The following is a 24222-nucleotide window of genomic DNA, read 5'->3' as shown; positions in this document are numbered from 1 at the left end:
GTACGAAATAGCGATGCAGTTCAGTTTAGAGCCTAAACTGAATCGTATTAAGAGAGCGTGGTAGGCCCCCAGGTCCCCAGCCTAATCCTCCAAAATCAAATTGAAGCACAGTTAGAATTAGTTTGAAAGTTACAAGTTGAAGCGAAACGTCGAAGTGATCGGGACGTGTGCGGGCACGTTCCTGCGGCCGCGGTCGCGCTCGAGTGCGTAACGAGGCGCTGCCATTAGTGCCATTGTCAGTGGCGCCCACCATGGGGCCGGAGGACTTGGACTTTTTGACCATATATGTGCAAGGTTATTCAGATTATTCTGATAGCAAAAAACCGGCCAAGAGACCGGACACGCCTGAAATAGGGTTCCGTAGCCATTACGAAAAAATCAAGTAATATTTTTCCAAGGATTTCGTATTTTATACGGAATCTTCCAAGTTTAGGTATATTTTATACCTTAGGCTGCTATTTAAGAGTAAAACTACTAATAATTCTCAAGCAAACTTAGCCGTTATAGTTTTCCTTGAAAGTTTGATATACTTACTACCTTCCTGAATTTTTTCAAATTTTTCCACCCACCGGTTTAGATTTTAGAGAGGGGGACGCTCGATTTTAATGAAAATTTGCACTTTAAAGTTGCATATTTCGCAAACAAATCGTTGAATCGAAAAATCGTTTTAGCAAACCCCTAATGGTTTTAAAAGACCTAACCAACGATACCCCACACTACAAATTTGGACGAGAAAAAAAAATCACCCCCACTTTACGTTTATGGGAGGTACTCTAAAAAAAAATTGTTTTTGATTTTTTTATTGTACCATTTTGTCGGCATAGTTTACATATATATCCGTGCAAAATAACAGCTTTCTAGCATTGATAGTCCCTGAGCAAAGCCGCGGACGGACGGACAGACAGACAAACATGGCGAAACAATAAGGGTTCCGTTTTTGCCACTTTGGCTCCGGAACCCTAAAAAGGCCCAGTACGCGAGGGCTCACAGCGCTATCGGGCTTGGTAACATAATAAGTGTAGCTATATTTGGTGATAATAACACCTAATTGAAATTAAAGTACCTCTATCAAACAAAAACCTTTTGTTCAAATTATTATAAATGACGGAGCTCTGAACTTGTACATAACGCACCAACACTGACGTAAATACAAATTTTAACCTTTTTTTGCGAAATAAATGCAAAAGAAGATTTTAAAGTAATTTCTGAAAAAAAAACAATTATGTCTTGTTTCTTTAACGGTGTGAAAAAATACAACCGAATGGATAACCTTCTCCTTTTTTAAAGTCGGTTAAAAAGTAGAAGCATTGTAGTTCCACAGTGGTGTTCAGCGTATTGGACGAACATATATCGCATAGCCAAACGCCATTTTACTCGATTAAATAAACACACGCGTATTTTTTCACGGAATAAGCCGACAAAATTCGCACTTGTCGCATTCTGCATACGTTCATACAATTTGTAGTGCATAAGGTCCTTTACGACGCGCCAAAGCTCATCACATATGTAGTGGAAAAGTAGAAAAAAAAAGCAAGCGGCAGACATAATAGGCATCTAATGGGCGCCGGCGCCGCATTCACGGCGTGAAAGCGTCGCAAATAAGAACATTGGGGGCGACGCCCAAATTGTACGGGGTTTATGTATCTTTTTCATCTCTCCTGTTCGGAAAGTTTAATTTTCATGGGTAGATAGCCGGGTGGAAAATTGCGTTTTCATCTCTAGGGTCGAAAGTATTTTTTTTTAATTTTTCGATTGGCCATGGATTCGAAGATAAAATTGAGTTACGTCAATGACACTTTTTTTTCACGTTTCGGCATGGCCATCTAGAATTCTAGATGCACGTCGTTACAAAGGAGCTTATATACAACACTGGAGGTTGAACGCCGAACATCCGTTTGAAACAAGAAATTTGATCTTTATTACGTCACGAACATATTCTATCTCTTTCTTTAGTTAGGTTAAGAAAGAGATGGAAGTCAATCGTGAAATGTGAAAGAAAGAGATGGAATATATAAATAAGTAATAAAGGTCAAACTTCTTCGTTCGGCGTTCAACCTCCAGTTTTGTAGGTATATAAGCTCCTTGGTCACCAACTCGTTTTTTTTCATAGTCGGCCGTGGCAAGTGGCCAGGTCGAAAAGGTACCGTTGGAGGTTGGATATAAGCAAATTCAATTTACTGAATACCGAAATTCAATTTATTATTAATCTCATTTTTTTGTACTATTTTACTTTCCTCACAGTCGAAATGAAAAGTAGAGTGTCTAACTCGGGTGAAATTACCCATTTCCCCTCGAACTATATTGGCGCTCTCACTTCGTTCGAGCGCCGTAAATATCACAGGTGTAATGAGTCACTTTCCACCCTTGGTTATCAATCTACTATATCATATCAGGTACTGAGCGGGAATCTAGCTAATATTGTAGGCGCAAAAGTTTGTGAGTGTACATGTATCATCGTCATCCCAGCCTATACGAGTATATATACATACGTTTGTTGCCGAAGAAATAGAGTAATGGTGTGCATCGCGATACTTTTAATTAGAATTTGTGAAGTCTTAATGTGGGATTGAATAAATCTGTAAAGTGGAAAGTATTACTTTTATTTTAACGGGAAATGGAGGCCTACGTAAGGGGTCCGTTTTTTCCCTTTGAGGTACGGAACCCTAAAACCGCTCCACAGCTATACAACAAAATCCTGACGCACTCAATTCACCTCGGCGAAGGTAACCGTCAAAAATTGACTCGTGACGAATAGAAGTATATTTTTAATGAAACCCTCCCGCCATTATGTGGCAGTGTTCGTGGACAAACCCGGGCAGGAGCGAGCCGCTGCGGCCTGCGACCTGCAATAATTAGAAGCCGCCGCCGACGCGTGCTCAAGAGCCTAAACCCGGCGATGCTAAAGTTGAGAAAATTTCAGTTTTTAGGGTACAGCGAGAGACGTTCGTTTTGAGCCGAGTAAAAAATTCCATTACCTAATTTTCAATATTATTCCTAAATATTTAAACATCATTTGACGACAACAACAATTTGACGGCCGGATGGCCAAGTGGTTAGAGAACCTGACTACGAAGCTTGAAGTCCCGGGGGGTTCGATTCCCGGCCGAATGTTTGTTCTCTGTGATTTACGTATGTTTATCCGTTGCCTAGTATCCATAATACAAGCTTTGCTTAGTTTGGGACTAGGTCAATTGATGTCAAGTATCCCATGATATTTATTTATTACTAGCTGTTGCCCGCGGCTTCGCTCCCGTTGTTTTTTTCTGTATTTTCTTCCATAAAAACCTTCTCCTGACAGTAATGAACACAACTGTCACATATTTGATTTGAATGGTTTCTTAGTTACAGTTGTTGATGACTTGGACTGTCATTCTAAATATATGTTTATCCTAATAAGGAGATGTACATTTTATTAATTTAATTACTTAACAAATTGGCGACGATGTCGTTTGATTTGAAGAAAGGTTAATTTAATTACTTAACAACAACAAAAAAAGAATAGCGAAATCGGACCAGTCGTTCCCGAGTTTTGCGCTTAGCAACACATTTTACGATTATTTTTTATTTATTTAGAAGATTATTTATTAATTGGACAAAAAAAGTTGGGAAATTAATAATTTGGGTAAATATTTTCGGCCAAAAGCCAAGATCCCGTAATTTTCCCATATTATTGTAAGATACTAGTCGTTTTCTCTTTACATAGTTTGTAGTCTGAATTGAAATCCAGTTCAGCACAAGGCTAGGAAACAGACGAATACTTCGAGAGCAACATATACCCAATAAGCGCTTTCTGTCGATCTCATATTTATTAAAAGCGACGCTCGTAGCTTTTCAACATCTCGCGACTTCTTTGAAGTCTCAGTTCTTCGCTGCATATATCTGATTTATTATATTTTTCAAATCTTCTTTAGATTTAGTGTTTGAACGACAAACTTGTTCAGGCGAAAATTTAAAGTGAGAAGAGTTTTTTTAAATTACTTTAGGATAGTTTTTAACTGGCTCTGGATGTTCCAAGTGATAAATTGTCTTGCAACATGACTCCATTTATTGCTAATGGATTCAGCTTTATGTCAGTGGCAGGCGAGACTACTGAGGCTACAGAATGTATAGGTATACCTTGAAAAGTTCGTACGTGACGCCTTATCGAAAAAATCATGATTAATGGTTTCTCTATAAAATATGTTTATTAATTAACGACTGTATGTGGTCTTCAAATAAAAATAAAAAATCTTGATAAAGGCAGCAGAGGCTCCAGGTGACAGGTGACAGGAGAGGTGACAGGTTTCTAACGATTGTCACATATGAATTTATCAAGGTACAGTGCGTGTTAGCCTTGCTTGTATTGTATTGTATATGTTCCAGTTTGCGGACGGTACTTTCTGTACACCTTACATTATCATTCAATATGCAGTTTACAGTCCAATTCATAAACTCGTGAGTAAAAATTTTATCAAAAATATCTGAACACGCTTCTACACCGTTAACAACCGAGTCGTGTTCAGATTATCTTTGATCAAATTTTCGCTTACAACTTTATGAACTCGACTGTACAAACTTAAGAAGTCGTGGTAGAATAAAGGTTTGGCCTACAGCATCTCAAGGTCGTGGAATTCAACCCCGGATCGCGCCTCAGCTGTTTCGAATATGTGCGAAAATACATTTGAAATTTACCATGAACTTTGTAAAAGAAAACATCGTGATTGCCTTTAAACCTGCACACGCCTACGAAGAAATCTCCCAACAGAAAGTAACCTCCCATTCTGGGAGGAGGCTATATCCAGCAACGGAATGTATCTATAACGTTTAAGAGTTGCTATGTTTCTACGATACCTACGTACAGTCCGTTGACATCTATGTACTAGACTGCATGTTTCTTACATCAAAACGGTGCACAAAAACAGTTCACAGCGCGGTTTTGTGAACAGTTCACTATAGTGTGTTCACGTCCGTGACAGCGGTTGTGTCAAAGTAATATTGATGATTGATGCGCCGCGCTTTTATTCCAAACAGCCAGTCTAGTGCCGTAAGGTACATAGATGTCGATGGTACAGTCACAGTTTTTCGATTCTTGCCTAACCTCTTCAGAGTCAGTACTAATCATTTGATATTTATTTATACGCACGTCAGTTGCAAAATCAAATAAGCGTATTCAATTATTAAAACCCTGCAGTTTGGGGGCGGCGTAATTGGGCCACGTGGCGCCCCCTGTCGGCGCTAACCTAACCTACACCCCGATGTACAAAAATGGTTTATATTCTCTTGCCGATAAGGATCACAAGCTCAGCACAAAGGATGCTGATTTATTTTTGATTGATTTGAATGCAACGCTAAATACAAATTAATTGGAAGTCAGTTTTATGTTTTTGGAGAAATAATAGCTGGGTTTTAGAATAGACAACAGAAAATAAAATGATAATATTTTTAGTTAATAAATTTTGATTTATGATTCAGTCATCTCGGCTTATATCCGTTCCACTGCTGGGCACACGCATCCTCGTTTGAGAGGGCTTGGGTCGTAGTTCCCACGCGGGCTCAGTGCGGATTGGGAACTTCATACATACCAATGAATTTCTTCGCAGATGCTTACGATGTTTTCCTTCATAGTTAAGGTCATGTTGTTTCAAATGTAATTTTGCACATAAATTTCGAAAAACTCAGAGGTTCAAACTCACGACCCTCTGCTAGAGAAACCGTAGGACCGCTAGGTTACCACGATATAGAGTGCAACTAGCCTCCAAAATATACCTACTCGTACTTAGAACCAGTCATAAACCAGGACCAACTCAAGACCTAGGCTAGGAAAACCTAATTAGAATCAAACTTTCATCTTTCTTTTTGAATACCTAAAACATACCTACGGCTAAGGTTAATTTGCTGTATCACCAAGATATTTTTTTTTTCTTTTCCAAAACTCAAGATAGTAAAAAAATGAATCACATATATAAAGCGCTGATAAAAATTTCTTCCTGTACTTATAAAACACAAAAGACAAGACTCGAGATTAGAAGAGGCTTTATTTACGCAACATCTCAGAAGCCTTCGGATTACTGGTGTATCTTTATCGGATTAAAATGAAAAGCGGATAAAATACGCATTAAAACACCTCAGCGGCCACCTGGTTAAAGGCAAAAAAATCAATAAAAAAGCTTCCGACATTGTAGCAGTAATCCTCTCGCTGATAATAGGAAGCACTTGAGCCGATCGACCCGTTATTTGAAAAAAAAAGAACTGCCCCATTGTGCTGGCAGCCCTCGATAATTATTATTTTCGTAGTTGGCGACACTGCGTTGGACAATGGCTTCCCCCGCGCTTCCTGTTTGCCTTCGCGCGCTATTACACGCCAATGCCTCGCGGGACGATAGGCCAATTTGAATTTCGAATTTGGAATAATGGACTCCTTTTACCGACGGCTATTGGCTATAATTTTGTTTTCTTAAGCCTGATGGCTTGGAATGTAGTATAATGCCAGTGTTTAGGCGTTTAAGGAGACGGTGAGCTTTGTTGTCATTGTAACTAATCTTGTTGTTATAATGCGGATGAGCTTGCGGAAATTGCGTAATACAATGTTAAAATAATCGCCGGTCTGTGCGGATGTTAAAAAAATATATCTAGCCCTAGAAGCAATTACGCAAGTCTACGCTGAACTAGTTTAAAAACGTATTAAACCCTCCTCCGGTGATACGAATGTTAACTAATATTATGAATGTCAATGTGAGCAAGGCTGTTTGTTTATTAAGCTTTCAAGCTTCAAGAACTCGAAAGGATCTGTTGATCGTGATATGATAACATTAGGAATAGAGATAGTTTGTAACCCTCAAAAGGACATGATATAATTTTTATCACGGAAGAGTATTTAGTTCCCACGGGCGCGCAATATGTACATTTTTCGCAAACGAAACGCGTGCAGCAGCTAGTTTTATATAAGAAGAAAAAACTTAGTAGATAGATACACGTAATCATGCCGTGGTGGCCTAGTGGTTTGACCTATCGCCTCTCAAACAGAGGGTCGTGGGTTCAAACCCCGGCTCGCACCTCTGAGTTTTTCGAAATTCATGTGCGGAATTACATTTGAAATTTACCACGAGCTTTGCGGTCGTAAGGAAAACATGCGTAAGGAAACCTGCACAAACCTGCGCGAAGCGATTCAATGGTGCGTGCGAAGTTCCCAATCCGCACTGGGCCCGCGTGGGAACTATGGCCCAAGCCCTCTTGCTCTGAGAGGAGGCCTGTGCCCAGCAGTGGGACGTATATAGGCTGGGATGATGATGAATCATGAATTTATGTCGTCCACTTTTATATACTTTAACCATTTATAAATAACTTGTAGAATATTTTCTTGAAGAACTGATTCGACGCGTTCTCATAAATACATCAACGCTTATATTTATCACAAATTAAATAAGCAATCACCTATTTCCATCCATCCACGGCTAGCAAAATAGACAAGTCCCTCCTTAACACGCCCCTGTAGCCCCTGAAATCGCAACGAACCGCAGAAGGCAATAAAAAGCAATAGCGGCGTCGACAAATGCCGAGTGCACTTGTACCGGATAGCCCGCGGGTCACGGGCGAGACAACTTGTCAATCTACCCTTTTTGCTTGCGGTTATTTAGATTTGTATCGATGTAATACTGTTGATAGAGTATTATGATGGTAACTGATACCAGCAAATGAAATCGCTTTAAATAGCAGATGTTGCATTTGTTTTTATGGACAACATCTCCCTCTATCTTCCCTCACACTTCTCTTTTTTTCTCTGTTCCTATCTCACTCCTACTTTTTCTTTTATTCTTCTTCTGTTATTTGTTTTCTGTTCTTGTCTACAGGTTGATTTTTCAACATAGATTTTTACGAATATTTAGGGTTTGAACATTTTTCAAAATGGCTGAGCTATGGAGGGACAAAGAGAGTGAGAGAAGGAGCACGAGCGATGCTGCTTTTCAGTGGGACGCTTTTAAAAACTAATCACAAAAACATACACACAGTGTGACGACACGAACGCCAACGGAAAGTAGTTTGCTAGGAAACTTACAATCCGGAAGCACGTATGGCAACACTTGAGCCGGTTAACCATTAACAAGTCAGGCCAGGATTTCATCCAGCTCACAAATCCTATTGTATATTACTAACGCACACACATATCTTCGAAAAGATCGAAACTAGTCGGACCCTTCTGACTTATAATCGTGAGTTCAAACATGTCTCACGAGAACTTAAGTAATAATTCATAATACTATAGTATACTCTGCTCAATTATCTGGGTTCCTGTATTTACTGGAAACGGTACCCTAATTACAACGAGCACGGCACTCCGCTCTAATTGGAGCGAAACAAAGGCGGCGCGAAGCTGGTCGCTACCCCGGTCCACAATACTGTTCTTGTATGTGTAACCGCCGCATTTTAAAGACTTGATTCAATGATTCATACAAAAAATTAAATGCGAAAAATCACTTATTTTGACCCACTTTTCACCCGACCAACAAATTTTAATTTATCATTTCATAAACTTTTTTAGTCAGGCGTTTCCACAAGTGTGTATTACAGAAAAAGCAAAAGAAACGAAACTTAGGGGCTGTTTCACCATCCATTGATTAGTATTAACTGGCGGTTACGTGTGATGGCGTCTCTATTTGTTTTGTTCGAATAGACGGAGACGGCATCACATTTAACCGTCTGTTAACGCTAATCAAAGGATGGTGAAACAGCCCCTTAAAGTTAGTGAAAATAAATAAATTAAATAATGCATTAAAAATAGAAAGAAGAAAAAAAAACTTAAGCAAAAAGCTAAAAAAAGGAACAAAATTTTTACATACAATTTTAATTGGTGTCACATTCAAGTAATTTAGGGTTTGTTGTTGTTTGTATATACTCTTTATTGTACAAAAAGGAAATATATAAAGGTTACACAAAAAAAAAACGCTAAGTACTTACCAAATCTCTAGTTAGGTTTAAGGTTTCAAGTAATTTCTACTTTTTTATGCGCTTCAATGAATATAGAGACTGTATTTACTAACAATGGACGCAGTAAAAGTTCAAGAACGCACTGGGCGTCAAATTAACCCTCGCGGAACCCGAGTAAAGCAAGGGTTAGTTAGTCACGTGCCTGACGCATTCGCACTGTTTGCGCGTCAAGCGTCAATCAACGCACAAGTAAAGTCCGATTCGACGCGTTGTTTTAGAGCGCTTTCACGCTATCCGATCCGATATTGGTGTCGGCCGCCGATACGACATCGGAAGAGATTATCTGATTATTAAAATCTTGCAAGTTAAATTTGACGCACATCCAATGGCCGGATTGACTTGAAATTTGGCACAGGCCTGCTTATGTATATTTGGCACAGGCTTGCTTATGTATATTTGGCACAGGCCTGCTTATGTATATCTGGCACAGGCCTGCTTATGTATATTTATTTGGTGACAATACAATTTGGTAGCAAGTGACAGCTTGGTGGTTCGGTCAGGATCGTCTCCGCATGATGGAACTCCTCAACGATTATTGGCATCGACTTGAAATTTGGTACGTAAATATAGTTTAGATTTCGTAGTGTAAGTACAGTAAACACAAAAAGTTTTGTGTTTATGTAATTTGCGAAATGCGAATAAACGTTTTCTATTTCTATTTCTATTAAAAAAGCTTGTAACTTTTAACAAATAGTAGTTTATGCAACTATTACGTAATAAGGGCCCTTAAAACACGAGTGTGTTTCATAAAATGATCACACGAGTGTTTTAACGCCTAATTACGTACAGTTGCATACATAAATTTATCTACATCCATATATTTAGTCCTCTATCATGCGTTCAAGAACCATTGAGAATAACCTGCATTGCAACCAGAACTATGTCTGCCCCACGAACTCCTGCGCCTGCGCCACCACTCCGGTGCGGTAATGTTCATTACGATACTGCTGTGTTCATAATAGAATCCAATGCCGTAATGCTATGGTTTTTGAACGCATAATGGAGGAGATAAAACTTATTTTTCTCTGCATCCATAGCTGATCGCAGTGCTAAGGGTAACTTACTGTGTTGTTGCGGCGGCGGCACTTCCCCGTAGGAGCGGTCCCTTGGCAGGTGGTGGCCGAGCATTCGCCGCCCGGCTGCTTCCAGCGACGCCACCGTGTTCGAACGGACCATGCCTGCGAGAAAAAAAACGCAAAAGCGTAAAAGTGCTGCTCAGTACACAAGTAGTTAGTTACTACGTGGGTCTATTTTAATAATAATTCGCGTAACGTGATATTTTTAAGTCAAATTGGTATAACGTTATTTCGCATTATTGTTAATTCGTATAACATTATAACTCAATACCCGTAATGTTAATAGGCATAATGTGATAATCACTTGGCATACATTTTATAAGTTTAACGTTACTTCCTTTAAGTACCTGTTAAAAATTATAAATCCTATCCTACTAATATTATAAATGTGAAAGTTTGTGAAGATGTTTGGAGGTTTGGATGTTTGTTACTCAATCACGTCTAAACCGCTGAACCGATTTAGATGAAATTCCCGGGGAAGGATATAAGACACTTTTTATCCTGGAAAATTGCATAGTTCCCGCGCAGGATAGCGATAAACGAATACTACGTGGACGGATTCGCGGGCAACAGCTAGTATCTACAGATGTATTAGATCTGTGAAATAAACTACTACTATGTGACAATATCTATACCCGGGCTGTTACAGTCAACTTAACATTAAGGTCATATGTACATATACATATTTTTATAACTTTGGCCGTATAGATCTTTTTGTAGTTGACTGTACAAAAAACCTAACATCGGAGGCTAAGGCGAGAGCTCCGCTGCCACCTTTAGTTCTTAGTAACCCCTGCATCAATCATTCAAAGGTCATTCACCTATCTGCGGCCTCCAATTCCTGTTCTCCTGGTGGCTCAAATCTCCAGGTTTGAGCACGCGGCCGGGCTCCACGGCGCCCGCGAGCCGCCGCGCCGGGAACACGAAGTCCTCCGGGTACTGCGGGTCCTGGAAACGCACGCAGACCACCTGGTTGCCCAGCGCTGGGGGCAGCCCGATCACTGGCGACGGCAGCTGCCTGGGGTGGCAAACAAACTTGGTTGTGGTGGCGGGTAGTAAATAGATAATAGTACATCAATGCCCGGGCCTGGAAGAAGGCTATTGCTGCCCGTGTGTTGATTTAAAACGATGTCGCCAAACATTGTCTTTTGATTGTATCAATTTACCGATTTATTGAATAGATTAATTATTTTGCAATAGGTTCTAGGTTTTCACATCATTGAATGTCTGTGGTCGGATAAATGGCGTCTTTGTTTACACTTTTCATAAATTGGATCGAAATACAATATAGGTAACATTATAATTTTTAGTTTGAATTTTTTTAATTTTTTTAACTGATAATTTTATCGGCCTCATGTGTATTTTTTTTATGTATGATGACCAGATGGCCCCAAAAGGAAGACCAGCGCCGTTCGCAAGACCGGCAGATTGCTAATTTGGCACCATTTCGTGACAAACATAAAACTATACTCTATATTTATCTTCAAATTTTTTTTATCCATTGTTCTTATGTTTGTCACGAATATTTTTTTTCTTTCTTTCTTTCTCATTGTTTCATGCACTTTTACCTTTCCAGGGGGTCGATTATTGAAAATAGATTTCTTTGATAAAGTCTTTTGCAAAGAATTTTAACGTAACAAATAAAAAAAAATACCTACCACACCACGCCATACAGATAACTAAACATCAAACAATCAGCGCCATCTACCTCCGAACGTCAAAACTACCACCACCGCGACCTAGCTTCAGGTTCAAACCAGTTTCTCTTCATACACCACTCAGCCGCCAATGCTCGCTCACGCACGCCCAGCAATCTTGTAAACAGCCGATGAGACGGGATATTATTCTTTATCCTTGTCTGATAAATCATTATTAGTATTTTTGCTCTTTTTCAAATGGTATAATATGTACATATTAAGATAAGGTTGCATGAATCTTAGTCTGTTCCGTTTCTGACGCAACTAATCATCAAACAAACAGCGCCATCTACCGCCAAACGCCGAAAATACCACCTCCTTGCCTTGACCTGGCTATAAACTCACCCGCCGATTATCACGTTGTCTGCGCTAAGCATGATGTCCCCTCTCACTCCCTCGCAGCGGTACGGGTATCTCTGCTCCTTGTCTATCAGCGCGCGCAGTTCCCGGCCGGCCGCTTTGTAGAGACCGAGGACGAACTCGTAGCTTTTGTTGCCCGTCGATACGTAGAAACGATCGTGCCCGCGGATGTTGCGTTGTTCTAGGAAATGGTAACAAATCTATAAAGTCGCGGGACTTGTAAAGACACGGGCCGGGCAATACGTGTTTCTGACGAGGAATACGGTAATTCTTTACTCAAAAAATGTCTCAAACAAAATTGATTCGATCACGCTGATTAAATTGATTTTACTATTCTAAAAACTTATTTCTAACAGACACTAGACATTTTTAAAAATAATTAAAAAATAACTTACGCACATTCAATACTCAATACTCAATATTTTATTGCTTTTCTACAATGTATGGTTACAGATGTTACAAAGAGATTATGTGATCATCATGGACCCTGTTGGGCAAAGCAATATTTATACAAGAGGGCAGCTTTTTATAAATTAATAAATTTTATCCTATAGCTAAATATCACAATCACATTAAACTGACTTACTTTTATGAAATTCTTAACGATATACCGGGCGGTTGCTTGGCTGTATGGAATTATTCCAACAGAATAATTCTTTTTGTAAACTTCAAATAGTCTTAAACTAGGAACCCTTTTTTTTTAATTAAGACACTGCCAGTGTTTTATTTTCAAAAGGAAAGCGAAAATTACGAGCATGTTTGAGAAAAAGAATAAGAGCCTACTAGCAATTTTCGGGCGAGTTGAAAGCGAAGCGAGCGCGCAACAATTTCGCTGCGAGCGCACACGCTTTCGTCGCGAGCGCGCAGCGAGTTAGCTGCGTCTGGCGCCAAGAACGCCTATGAGCACTCGTATATAATGAGGCTATCGCGAATGAATTCGCCACTAGAGGCGCTAGTGTAGCGTGAGGTGTCCGAAATGTCAATCTCATAGTTTTTGGGTGAGCTACGCGGGTTATTTATAACTAGATGAAAACCCGGCTTCGCTCGGGTAAAATGTAGACTCATAATAATATGTTTGAAAAAAAATTTTTTTGTAAAGACTGTCGTACTTATCGAAAAATCTGACGTATATTCCCAGCCTTAATATTATCACAAACGTACTTTCACAGCTAACCTACGTATCGGTATTTCACCATTAGATATTTCTCCTAAATCTTATTTGCCCATATAACTATGATGTCTCTGTCTCATAATCAAAGAAATTAGACCCCATATACGGTACGATTCGTCTGTACGATCGATCTGATGAAAATCGACGAATCGTACCGTGTGTGGGGCCCTTAAGAGGTCACAATGGAGAACAAAATGCAAACCTGTGACATCTGTGACACGTTATGACGTGACACTAACGCCACTTTGATGTGATGACTTTGACATGTTTACTTCGCAACGCCATTATATACTTAGTAATTTATTCAAGTTTATATTGAAAATACTCGATAATCCGAATTTTCCGCCTACAAGTTGTCGACTCGGATTGACTAATTTTTTACGCTCTTCAATTTGATGTGCATTTCGTTCGAGTCTACCGTACCCCTTGACGAAATTATTAATATAGATTAGAATATTTTGTGAATATTTTGCCAATATCTGAAATTAATTATGGCAAATATGCGTTCGGGCAATGAATGTTTTCTGTGTTTTGAGACAGTTTTTGTCTCGGAAACCTTTGTCCTCCCTTTTTTTCCGAACAAAACGGGGACTATGCAAACACTGTGCAGCGCGTTATTTTTATGGTACGTTTTAAGTTGAATTAAATTGTATGCATTTGTTTGTTAGATGGCGGCGTTACCCACCAAACGCATTTTCTGAATCGCGCTTTGGTCAACGTAGATCCTTTAAGAGCGCACATTTTTTTATTGATTATAGAACATCAAGTGATAAGTTGTTTCATTCACGTTGCCCTTTTTTGAAGTAATAGTATTAGTACATACAAAATATGATTTTTCTCAAAAAATGTCCCGTTAAAGTTGACATTATTCTTTACATAACAAGAAGGTGAAGTGCATAGTTTATGGTCAGCGAAAAAATTAAAAAGTTAAAAAGTCTGCGGCTAGCTCGACAATAATGAATTAGCGCGCCGCAATCAGTCACATTTTTTTTGTTTTAAGTTAAATAGGCCTTGGAATGTTGGTACAAGTCGTATACAGCCCAAGTCTAATGGCCAGTATTGATATGTTGTGGGAACTCCGGACTTTTTCTATTGGGTCTGAAATAGCTTGTGGTGTTTTCGGTGGAAAAATACACCTGCAGTTTATTTTTAATGAAAAAAGCGGAAAAGCATAAGAAAAATATTGGAATTAAAATTAAATTTTATAATATATTTTGAGAAAAAGTTTATCTATTTCATATTATTAACCATTTTTGAGAAAAGCTTTATATTAGTCTCGGCTGAATAGCAATTGCTGGCTTCGTATTAGTTAAACGGACTCGCAAGCTCGTCCGTGTTAATACTCATACTCAGCCAGCAATTGCCTACTTCCAGGCCACGACAATTAATCTACTATTAATCTAAACTTTGTTTCACGCCCGTAATAACAGACTTGAAAGCCATACTTAAAAACCTCACGCAACAGTGCGCCATCTAGTGAGACGAAAAACGATAGCCCTCATTAGGCGTCTTCGGCGCTATTCGCAGCTAACCCGCAGCGCGTTCGCAGCGAAATCGTTGCGCGCTCGCGACGAAAGCGTTGTGCGCTCGCCTCGCCCGCAAATCGCCAATGTGATAAGGCTCTAAATGTGAAGGCTTACTCTCAGTCTGCGTGAGCTCCTTATAGTAGGGCTCCAACGCTTTAAAGAGCCTCGTCTCGTCCACGAAGGGCAGCAGCGCGACGCCCTGCCACGCGAACTTCTTGCCTCAGGTCGATCTTGAAGTCCGTCGGGTAGAGAATCGATGATGGGCGAGAACTGAGCGAAAAGAAAAATAATAGAAATTTTCTCAAAATGTCCCGTAAACTTGACATTATTCTTTACATATCAGAAGGTGAAGTGCATAGTTTATGGTCAGCGAAAAATTAAAAAGTTAAAAAGATTGCAGGCGCGCTAGCTCGACAATAATCACAATTTCTTTTAAATGTTAAAAAGGCCATGTAAATGTTGGCACAAGTCGTATATACAAGTACAGCCAAGTCTAATGGCTGGTATCAGATATTTTATTGGAACTCTGACTTATTTTATAAGGTCTGAAACAGCTTGTGGTGTTTTCGGTGCAAAAATACACCTGCTGTTTAATTTTAATGAAAAAAGGCGGGAAAGCATAAGAAAAACATTGGAATAAAATTAAATATCACAATACATTTTGAGAAAAATTTTATTCTATTTCAGAATTATTCATCTCTATGTATATACCTGGATGTATGTATATACCTGTATTTTCTGTACTGCTTACTGTGTTGGTGTGCAATAAAGAGTAATTGTATTTTTTTTGTACATATTTACTCCTTGTGATATATGATATATTATTTGTAAATGAAAACAATTTAAAAAAAAGCTCGTCTGGCTCCAAAAACCAACAAAACAAATATAAGCCCTGACAGTGATTGAACCGAGGACCTCAAACTTTGTAGCCACATTCTCTAACCAGGATATCCGGTTGTCTAAACTTAGTGATGTTCTGGTGTCGCCTGTCCACTTACCGGGTCGCTCATGAGCTTGGCCCAGGGCTTGGGCACGTGCTGCGAGCTGGCGGCCGGGAACACGCCCATCAGCTGCTCCAGCGGACGGAACTGCCGGAAAACCATACGTTACTATGATAAACTTGGTAGCGAGAACTTAAAGAATAGACATAAATTAATCTTTTGAACGTGTGTGTTGCCGACTGTGGCGTTTAAAAGGTTAAAAGACGGACAGAACAGTAATTTTCTGTGAGTAAAAGAATAGCCATGCCGTTCGTACCCGTGGATTGACAAGAAGATATTAATATCTAAGGCGTATTATAAAGTTAATGATTATATCATGGACAGGGATATTTGGAAATAATTCCGATCCGCATTAGCGATCCCTTCAAATACTGTGTGATGTGTTAAATATATGTATAGATATCATTTAATAATATTGTAAATCTGTTTAAAAAAATATAGGTACCTCGTTGAGTTTCTTAACAAAGGTTTTTCCGAACCGGTGGTAGTTTTTTTTTTGACATTCATAGGTGCTTGTTATAGCCTAAATTGAATAAAGATATTTTGACTTTGACTTTGATTATATTAATTTCAAATTTAAATGGAAGCCACCTTGAGCGCTTATACTTATCAAATAATACAACGGCAAACTTTTTCCTTATTAAATAAATTAGCACGCAATGTATAACTACATGGTCACTACCACAACTTGCTGATGCGACAGCTGTCACAAACCCGCTTCTCGCTCGTATCAAATTATTGTACACAATACATTAATGGGCGCAAAAATTTAAAAATCTAATTACGATGTTATAGTTAGTATTAAACTTGAAATTTAAGTTGGTATTTGTAAGAGTTTTTTGTCGATTCAGTATCAGAGAAAATTTCAAAATGGCCGAAACATGGGGTGTTGAAGGTTCTCGTCGTATCAAAATTATTGTACACAATACATTAATGGGCGCAAAAATTTAAAAACCTAATTACGATGTTATAGTTAGTATTAAACTTGAAATTTAAGTTGGTATTTGTAAGAGTTTTTTTGTCGATTCAGTATCAGAGAAAATTTCAAAATGGCCGAAACATGGGGTTTGAAGGTTGAGGGTTGAGACTACAGCTCGCTTCTTCAAACTTAGATATTTAGCTAAGTATTTAGATTCTAAATACTTTGTTCTAAATTTTAGAACGAAAAAAAGCCGTGGTGGCCCAGTGGTTTAACCTATGGCCTCTCAAGCAGAGGAGCGTGGGTTCAAACCCCGACTCGCACCTGAGTTTTTCAAAATTCATGTGCCAAATTACATCTGATGATGATGATGATGATTTAAGACTATAGTCCACTGACCGGTATGGTCCCCTTCTCGAAGTGCGTGGACAGGCCGGCCACGTTGACGAAGTCGGAGGCGAAGGGCGCGTAGTGGTAGGGGAAGTACCACTTCCAGGACGCGCAGCCCTGGTAGTAGTAGCGGAGCACCCAGCACAGCCCGCGCACGTACTGCAGCGCCACGCGGTACCTGAGGGGGGGGGAGGGGGGGTACGCATAAACACGACGATACCACTCATATTGTAAATGCGAAAATTTGTGAGTATATATATGTTTCTTACTTGTTCACGCTAAAACGGCTGGATAGATTTGGGTGAAAGTTGGACCTCTGGATCAACATATAGGATACTATTTATCCCGATATTTCCACGGGATTGGGATAAAATCTTGAAATCTCATCCGCTGCTTTTGGAGTCATGAAATTTGGCACGGTTGTTTTTAGAACCCGATAAAATTTTGAGAATCCCGGAATTTCAATTTATTTGCTGGATCGAATGGTTCACGCGTGCGCAGCCGCGGGTAAAAACTAGTAATATTATAAATGCGAAAGTTTGCTACGGCCCAAGCCCTCTCATTCTCTGGGAATTATATCGGAAACTGAAATCATAGAGCAGCACTGTTCGTTTTATGCTGGCCACATTATTATTACATTTGACATTTCAGACTGTCATTTTAGTATCTAGATTTCACAAATAGATCATAGGTATTGGCCCAATGGATGGATAATGGATATGGATCCATACCCATTAGCATACCCTTATAAGTTGGCGTTTGGCGTGGATTGTGTCGATTGGCTTTGTATTGGCGTGCATTGAGTCGATCCCAGGGCAGGCAGCTGGTAGTTCGGGCCGCAGCAACGCGCCACCGGCATTAGCGCAGCATTGCCTGCTCCCCAATTAATGCACGTCATAGACCCTACTAGCTTTTGCCCGCGGCTTCGCCCGCATGGAATTCGGTTGTCGCGCGCTGTTCCCTCGGGAACTGTGCATTTTCCGGGATAAAAATTAGCCTATGTCACTCTCTGGCCGATAAACTATCTCTATATCAAAAATCACGCGACCACGGTCAAAAAAAAGACGGACAAACACACACACTTTCGCATTTATAATATTAGTATGAATGTAGTCTGACCTGAAGGCCAGGTTGTCCCGGGCCACTTCGAACTTGCTCTCGTAGTAGCGCTCCTTGAAGCCCTCCTCCCAGAGGCGCACCTCGTCGTGCGCGTCCTCGTCCTCGTCCAGGCCGGCCTCCATCGCGGTCCGCTTGCGCCCGCGGCCCGACGTTTGCTCTTGCTGAACACAACACCCAACACGGTTTAAATGATTCACTGTTAAAATCCTGCTCCACCGTAACCCGAACGACTCATAGTCACAATTTTCACAGGCCATAAATTGCAGATGAGACCGAATGTGTACAAAGGCAAAGATATCGACACGACCAAAGTTGCAAAAATATGTATACACGGCGTTAATATTAAGAGCATAAAGCGTGTATACATATTTTTGTAACTTTGGCCGTGTCGATATCTTTGCCCTTGACTATACCTCACCAGTTCAGTAACAGCCTATTAATTCTAGCCTTGAAGAGACCTAGCTTGTATTTATCCGGAAATACAGACGGTGGTAGCAAATTCCAGCGAGGCTTAGATTAAGGGGCTGTTTCACCATCCATTGATTAGCGTTAACCGACGGTTAAATGTGATGCCGTCTCCGTGTATTCGAACAAAACAAATAGAGACGGCGTCACATTTAACCGTCAGTTAACACTAATCAATGGATGGTGGAACAGCCCCTAAGCCTAATATCATACTCGTATAGAAAAGAGCGAGGATCGGTCAGTAAAGAAACTAATGAATAGCAACAAAAAAGACCGACCTTAGCACACCTGAGAGCTCAACGGAAAAATATGTATGTATGTAAACTCTTCATTGTACAATAAGCTAACTAACAAAAAGTTGGAAACCGACGACATTGTCACTTCAAAGTTGAATATCTCAATAATGGCTGAACCGATTTTGATAAAACATGTCTAAGAACCATTGCTAGAAAACCTGCTTTCAAATTAAAAAAACGCATTCGAATCAGTTCACCCGTTTAAGAGCTACGGTGCCACAGACGGACACACATAGCGGTACACAAACTTAGAACACCCCTCTTTTTGCGTCGGGGGTTAAAAATAGATAAACAAACACAACTGACAAACATTGAGATATATGTACAAAGGCGAACTTATCCTTTCCTCGAATACATGCCTTTCTCTCGGCTTTTCAGCAAATGCAATACATTTTTATTATTTCTTTCCTTTTGTCTGCTCGGGCTTTTTGGCAAACTGTTATATTTCAATCACATTTATAAATAAATTATTTCTTTCTTCTCTTTAATGTATTTTCTTGTGTATTGAATCTGTGTAAAAAAATCTCTCTCTCTTCCCTCTATTTCTCTCTCGCCCTATCTCTTTCTCTCATTAATTTCCAAACGGGCTCACCTCAGCCTCGGCGCGCATGCCCGCGCGTCGCATGTTGGCCGCTTCTTCCCTCGCGTTCTCCACAGACTTAGCCGACGTCCCGTACCCGACCACCGCCTGCAACAATACACAATACAAATCTTTAACAACGATAAAAAATGTCGGGTGCTCCGGACGCCGAACCCGCACCTTGTGGCTACACGCGCCAAGCTGTATCAGCTAGACCACCGGGAACCCCGACCAAACATGCCAAAATCTTTTTTGCCTGATCCAAGTGGTAGCAGCCCTGAGTATTTTATCTAAAAGGAGATATTTTAGTTTTTTTTTAGTTTTCAGCGCCATCTGGCGAATCAGTGCTATATATCTTCGATCCAACTATAACGTTACACTAAGAGCGTTTTCACATTGTCCGATCCGATATTTCCGACAAAATCGTTCCAATACGGCCGGCTCAAAATGGCCGCCACGCATTATGCCCAAACAGAGGCAATTTTGATACACGCATTGCACAAATACAAACATTATCGTCCGAGAGCCCACGGAGGCATGCGATGGTGTCACCAACGTATCGGTGTCGGCTCCGATAACCGATATCGGGCCGGACAATGTGAAAGACAGGTACATATTTCATACATTTAACTTTCCCGGATATCGTATCGTCGTCCAATACCGATATCGGATCAGATAAACGCTCTAACTCTCAAGGCCAAACTGGATGGCGCTAGGAGTAAAGAAAGGTCACACTGTGGGCACTAACCATGGGCGCGAACTGCGTGTTATTCAGCATCTGGAAGTTGGGTCGCTGCTGGGGCTTCTTCTTGGCCTTCTCTCTCGCGCGGAAGTTCAGCTCGTTGGCGTGCCGGCGGCGGAAGATCTCATCCTCGACGTGGCCCAGCTCGTCCATTATCAGCTGCACGCGCTCCAGGTTCACGTCACCAGAGTCCGTAATCCAGCCCTGGAAACAAAACGAACTTTAACCAACCTAATTTAATAATAATAGTAGATTATTGTCGTGGCACGGCAGTAGGCGATACGGAATATTACTGCAATGTTCTGCCGCCAGAATGCAGCACTAGCACAAGCCGTAAACAGCTTTTTGAATGTATTAAATGTCTTTTTCTTCAATATGCTCGGATGTCCGCGTAACTGTCGGAAATATAGTACGCGAAGTTCGTCCTTATAGAATGCTACTAATTAACAAAAAAAACACTTCCCGGCCGCTTTCAGCGATGAATTTCTATCCGACATTGTTGTCGAGTTTATTGATCCTGCAAATTGCAATGTAAACTTTTACGGATATTTTTGAGAAAAATTATTCAAATTCAAATTCAAATGATTTATTCAGTAAATAGGCCGCAATGGCCACTTTTACACGTCATTTTTTTTAAACTACCAGCGCTTTCGGAAAGACCATCATTGCCAAGAAGAATGCGCCGCAAGAAACTTGGCAGAAAGTCATTTTTTTCATAATAATATAATTACAAATAAAATACTTAAAAACTATATTATACAATTAAAGAAAAAAAAATACAAAAAATAATAATAATAAAAATACAGGGATGTATGGGGTCCCTTAGTTACAATACTAAACACTAACTATATCTAAACTATATCTACGTTCAGTGGAAGTGTAGAATGCTTCCACCGTCATAAATTTTAAAAATATTAAGTATTAAGTAGCTATAAGGCTGCCTATTGCTTATCTTGTAAAATCTCCATGTACAGTCAAGGGCAAAGATATCGACACGGGCAAAGTAGCAAAAATATGTATACACGGCCTTATTGTTAAGTGCATAAAGTCGTGTATACATATTTTTGCAACTTTGGCCGTGTCGATATCTTTGCCTTTGCCTGTACTGCTATGTGTTAGTGTTGAATAAAGAGTTATTGCATTGTAACTAACCCTGGTTTTGAAGACGCACTTCTTGTACAAGTTGACGAGGCGGTCGACCGCGCCCTCGCGGATCTCCAGACTGGGCAGATGCGGCAGGAAATCGTTGCCCACGAAGAAACACATGAACACCCAGTCGTCTACGTAAACAAAACGTTTGAGTCAAGGCTTGCTTTCTGGAGATGCAAGGGGAAGGACCCCATATTGATTAAAGATTTGCTTTGATAATTTTACAATTTACCCACTCAGAGCATGCCTACACAGTACACAAATAGACACACACATATGCCCGCGCACACACACGTACACATATTAAAATGCACATAACAGGTTTTTTTCTTATATAGCAATAGTTACCGGTTCCTTTGGCAAAGGAACCCATTGTCCAGGTGTAGACTATTCTATCTTTGTCTTAGTTTAGTATTTCATTTTCTCTCTCTCTCTCTCTCTATCTCTCTTTCTTTCTTTTTGTCTCTCTCTTTTTCTTTCTATCTTTCTTTCTGTCTCTCTCTGTCTGTCTAGGTGTAAAATTACCCAAAGCCCTCTCGAAGTCATAAGGGAACGGCAGATTAGGCATTTGCAGCTCTTTCTCCAGGTATTCCCGGAGCACGCAGAGCCGCACGAAGATAAAGCTGTCCTGCGCGCCGAAGGCCGGGTCGGCGCGCGCCGCCGCCGCGTCCGGCGTGCTGCCCGTGCACTCCTTCATCTCGTGACCTGGGGGCAAAAAGATAGATTAAAAAACGGCCAAGTGCGCTAATATTATTCAATACTGACTGAGAGGGACGCGTCCCATATGAACTTCGATTTTCGAATTTCGTAGTAGTACTTGTACTATTACTTATTCAGTGGTAGTAGCCTCTCTGGTTCCGTTTTTGGTTTCGATTCCGTTTCTGGTTCCAATTAACGAAATTGAAAACATCTGGTTCCGCTTACGATTCACATAAGACCACATCCATTACATCCCTGGCTTGCGAACAAGTGTGATGAAAAGTCGCGCGTGAGCTAACTTTGGGGCGGCAGACGTGAACTTGCCTTCGAAATCCAAAAGCTTAATGGTTACTTGACCTGCAAATGTATATTTCAGAACTAAATTATGTTATTATTATTTTAAAAATTATACCGGTGGAAGCATTCTACACTTTCCACTGAACGTAGATATAGTTAGTGTTAGTATTTTAACTAAGGGACCCCATACATCCCTGTATTTCTTTTATTATTATTTTTTGTATTTTTTTTTCTTTAATTGTAGAATATCGTTTTTAAGTATTTTATTTGTAATAATTTTTATGAAAAAATGACTTTCTGCCAAGTTTCTTGCGGCGCATTCTTCTTGGCAATGATGGTCTTTCCGAAAGCGCTGGTAGTTTAAAAAAATGACGTGTAAAAAGTGCCCATTGCGGCCTATTTATGAATAAATCATTTGAATTTTTTTTTTTTTTTTTTTGCACTCACCAAGCTGTCCGCAGATGTCGCAGGGGCGTGGCTTGTTGGGCTTGAACTCCTCGCGGATGATGGTGAAGTTGGGCTCGTGCGTGGCCAGGCCCAGCATGATCAGGTCGGCATCAGCCCCGCACAGCACATGCTGGGTGTTAGGATCGTGGTCCGGTTGAGCTGGAAGTAAAAAAATAATACTTGAACAACGATTTTTTAGTGGGTAGAATTTCCGTAACACTGTTTCGAACGCCCATCATTATAATCTATTATATTCAATTTTGTGTGTACTGACTGGGTCTTATAAAACTTTGTGCAGATAAACTTGTCCTTGGACAAATGGAGCAAACAAGTAACCTTATGATGCCAAGAGAGGACTGTAGAAGAAAGGGCGCCCAACTTCTCCATGGCACGTTGGCATCTGACAGAATCACCTTGATACCTTTCCAGCCTGGGTCATTGTTTAATCTGTTGGTTAAATATTAATGAAGTGCAATCGCAACAAGTAAGACAATTGACAAATTTCATATTTCTAAGACTATAATTTGATTTGTTCTCTGTATTCTGTTTGGAAGAGAAAAAACGCTGATATTTTTTGAAATTTCACTACAACTATTAATTAATTTATTACAATTTTTTTAAGATGTGCTTATTCTAAAAGGGCATAACTCTAAACTATGACACAATAGATCCATTACTTTTGTCTAGTCTCTTAAAAAAAAGATCACGTAAATCTGACGTAGACGTTGCATAGAGACAATATCAAAATTATGACAGCTCCTTTTTCTGGTGATAAAGGCAAAGGAAACATATCTATTCTGTTGTAGTGTTGGCAAATTCAGACATATTTTTCAATTTTTTGTATTTTTTAATATGGGAGAAATCAATTATAATAAATATTTTCCCATGTTCAGGAGGCAAAACTCTTTCGATTCCTGTAGTAATTAAAAGATGTTAAAAAAATGAAATCTTGTCAATTAAAATTATGGTTATTGGTAGACTGCAGGATGCAGGAGGAGAATGTTAGTCAACTTAATTGACTAATTATTTATTTCAAAAAAGCAAAATTTGACTGTTTATGTAAAATATAATGTAAATCGCATGTATGTAAATTTTTAATTAAACAAGAAACATTGAAATACATGTACATCAGTCAAATATGTGGTCTACCATCCTAACTAAAGTTGATAATCGTTTGCATGTCATAAACCAATAAAGCCAATAGATGTGTCTGTCAACTAGAAAAGTTCACTTTAGTGACATTTTCATTAGAAAGGAACTTGTTTAATAATTGATACACCACTTATTTGGCTGATGGTACAAAGGCAAAATTAACTTGTTTCTTCTT

The 24222-nt window shown here is 39.7% G+C and overlaps 1 protein-coding gene across 1 annotated transcript in view; it reads right to left on the bottom strand.

Moving 5' to 3' along the window:
• The window catches only part of LOC141432446 (5'-3' exoribonuclease 2 homolog), a 38759-nt gene that overhangs the window by 8904 nt on the left and 5633 nt on the right, over window positions 1-24222 (bottom strand). Inside the window, 14 exon segments of the mRNA XM_074094014.1 lie at window positions 10026-10139; window positions 10859-11055; window positions 12080-12275; window positions 14906-15012; window positions 15014-15042; window positions 15044-15061; window positions 15790-15879; window positions 17111-17279; window positions 18221-18381; window positions 19574-19669; window positions 20310-20507; window positions 21456-21583; window positions 21978-22157; window positions 22896-23054. Of these exon segments, the coding sequence (XP_073950115.1) occupies window positions 10026-10139; window positions 10859-11055; window positions 12080-12275; window positions 14906-15012; window positions 15014-15042; window positions 15044-15061; window positions 15790-15879; window positions 17111-17279; window positions 18221-18381; window positions 19574-19669; window positions 20310-20507; window positions 21456-21583; window positions 21978-22157; window positions 22896-23054 (1842 nt within the window).

This window comes from Choristoneura fumiferana, chromosome 11 (genome assembly GCF_025370935.1).
Source record: "Choristoneura fumiferana chromosome 11, NRCan_CFum_1, whole genome shotgun sequence".
In the NCBI taxonomy this organism is placed as follows: Eukaryota; Metazoa; Arthropoda; class Insecta; order Lepidoptera; family Tortricidae; genus Choristoneura; species Choristoneura fumiferana.
The sequence above is the reverse complement of the archived record's forward strand: the minus strand, read 5'-3'. Positions and strand labels throughout refer to the sequence as shown.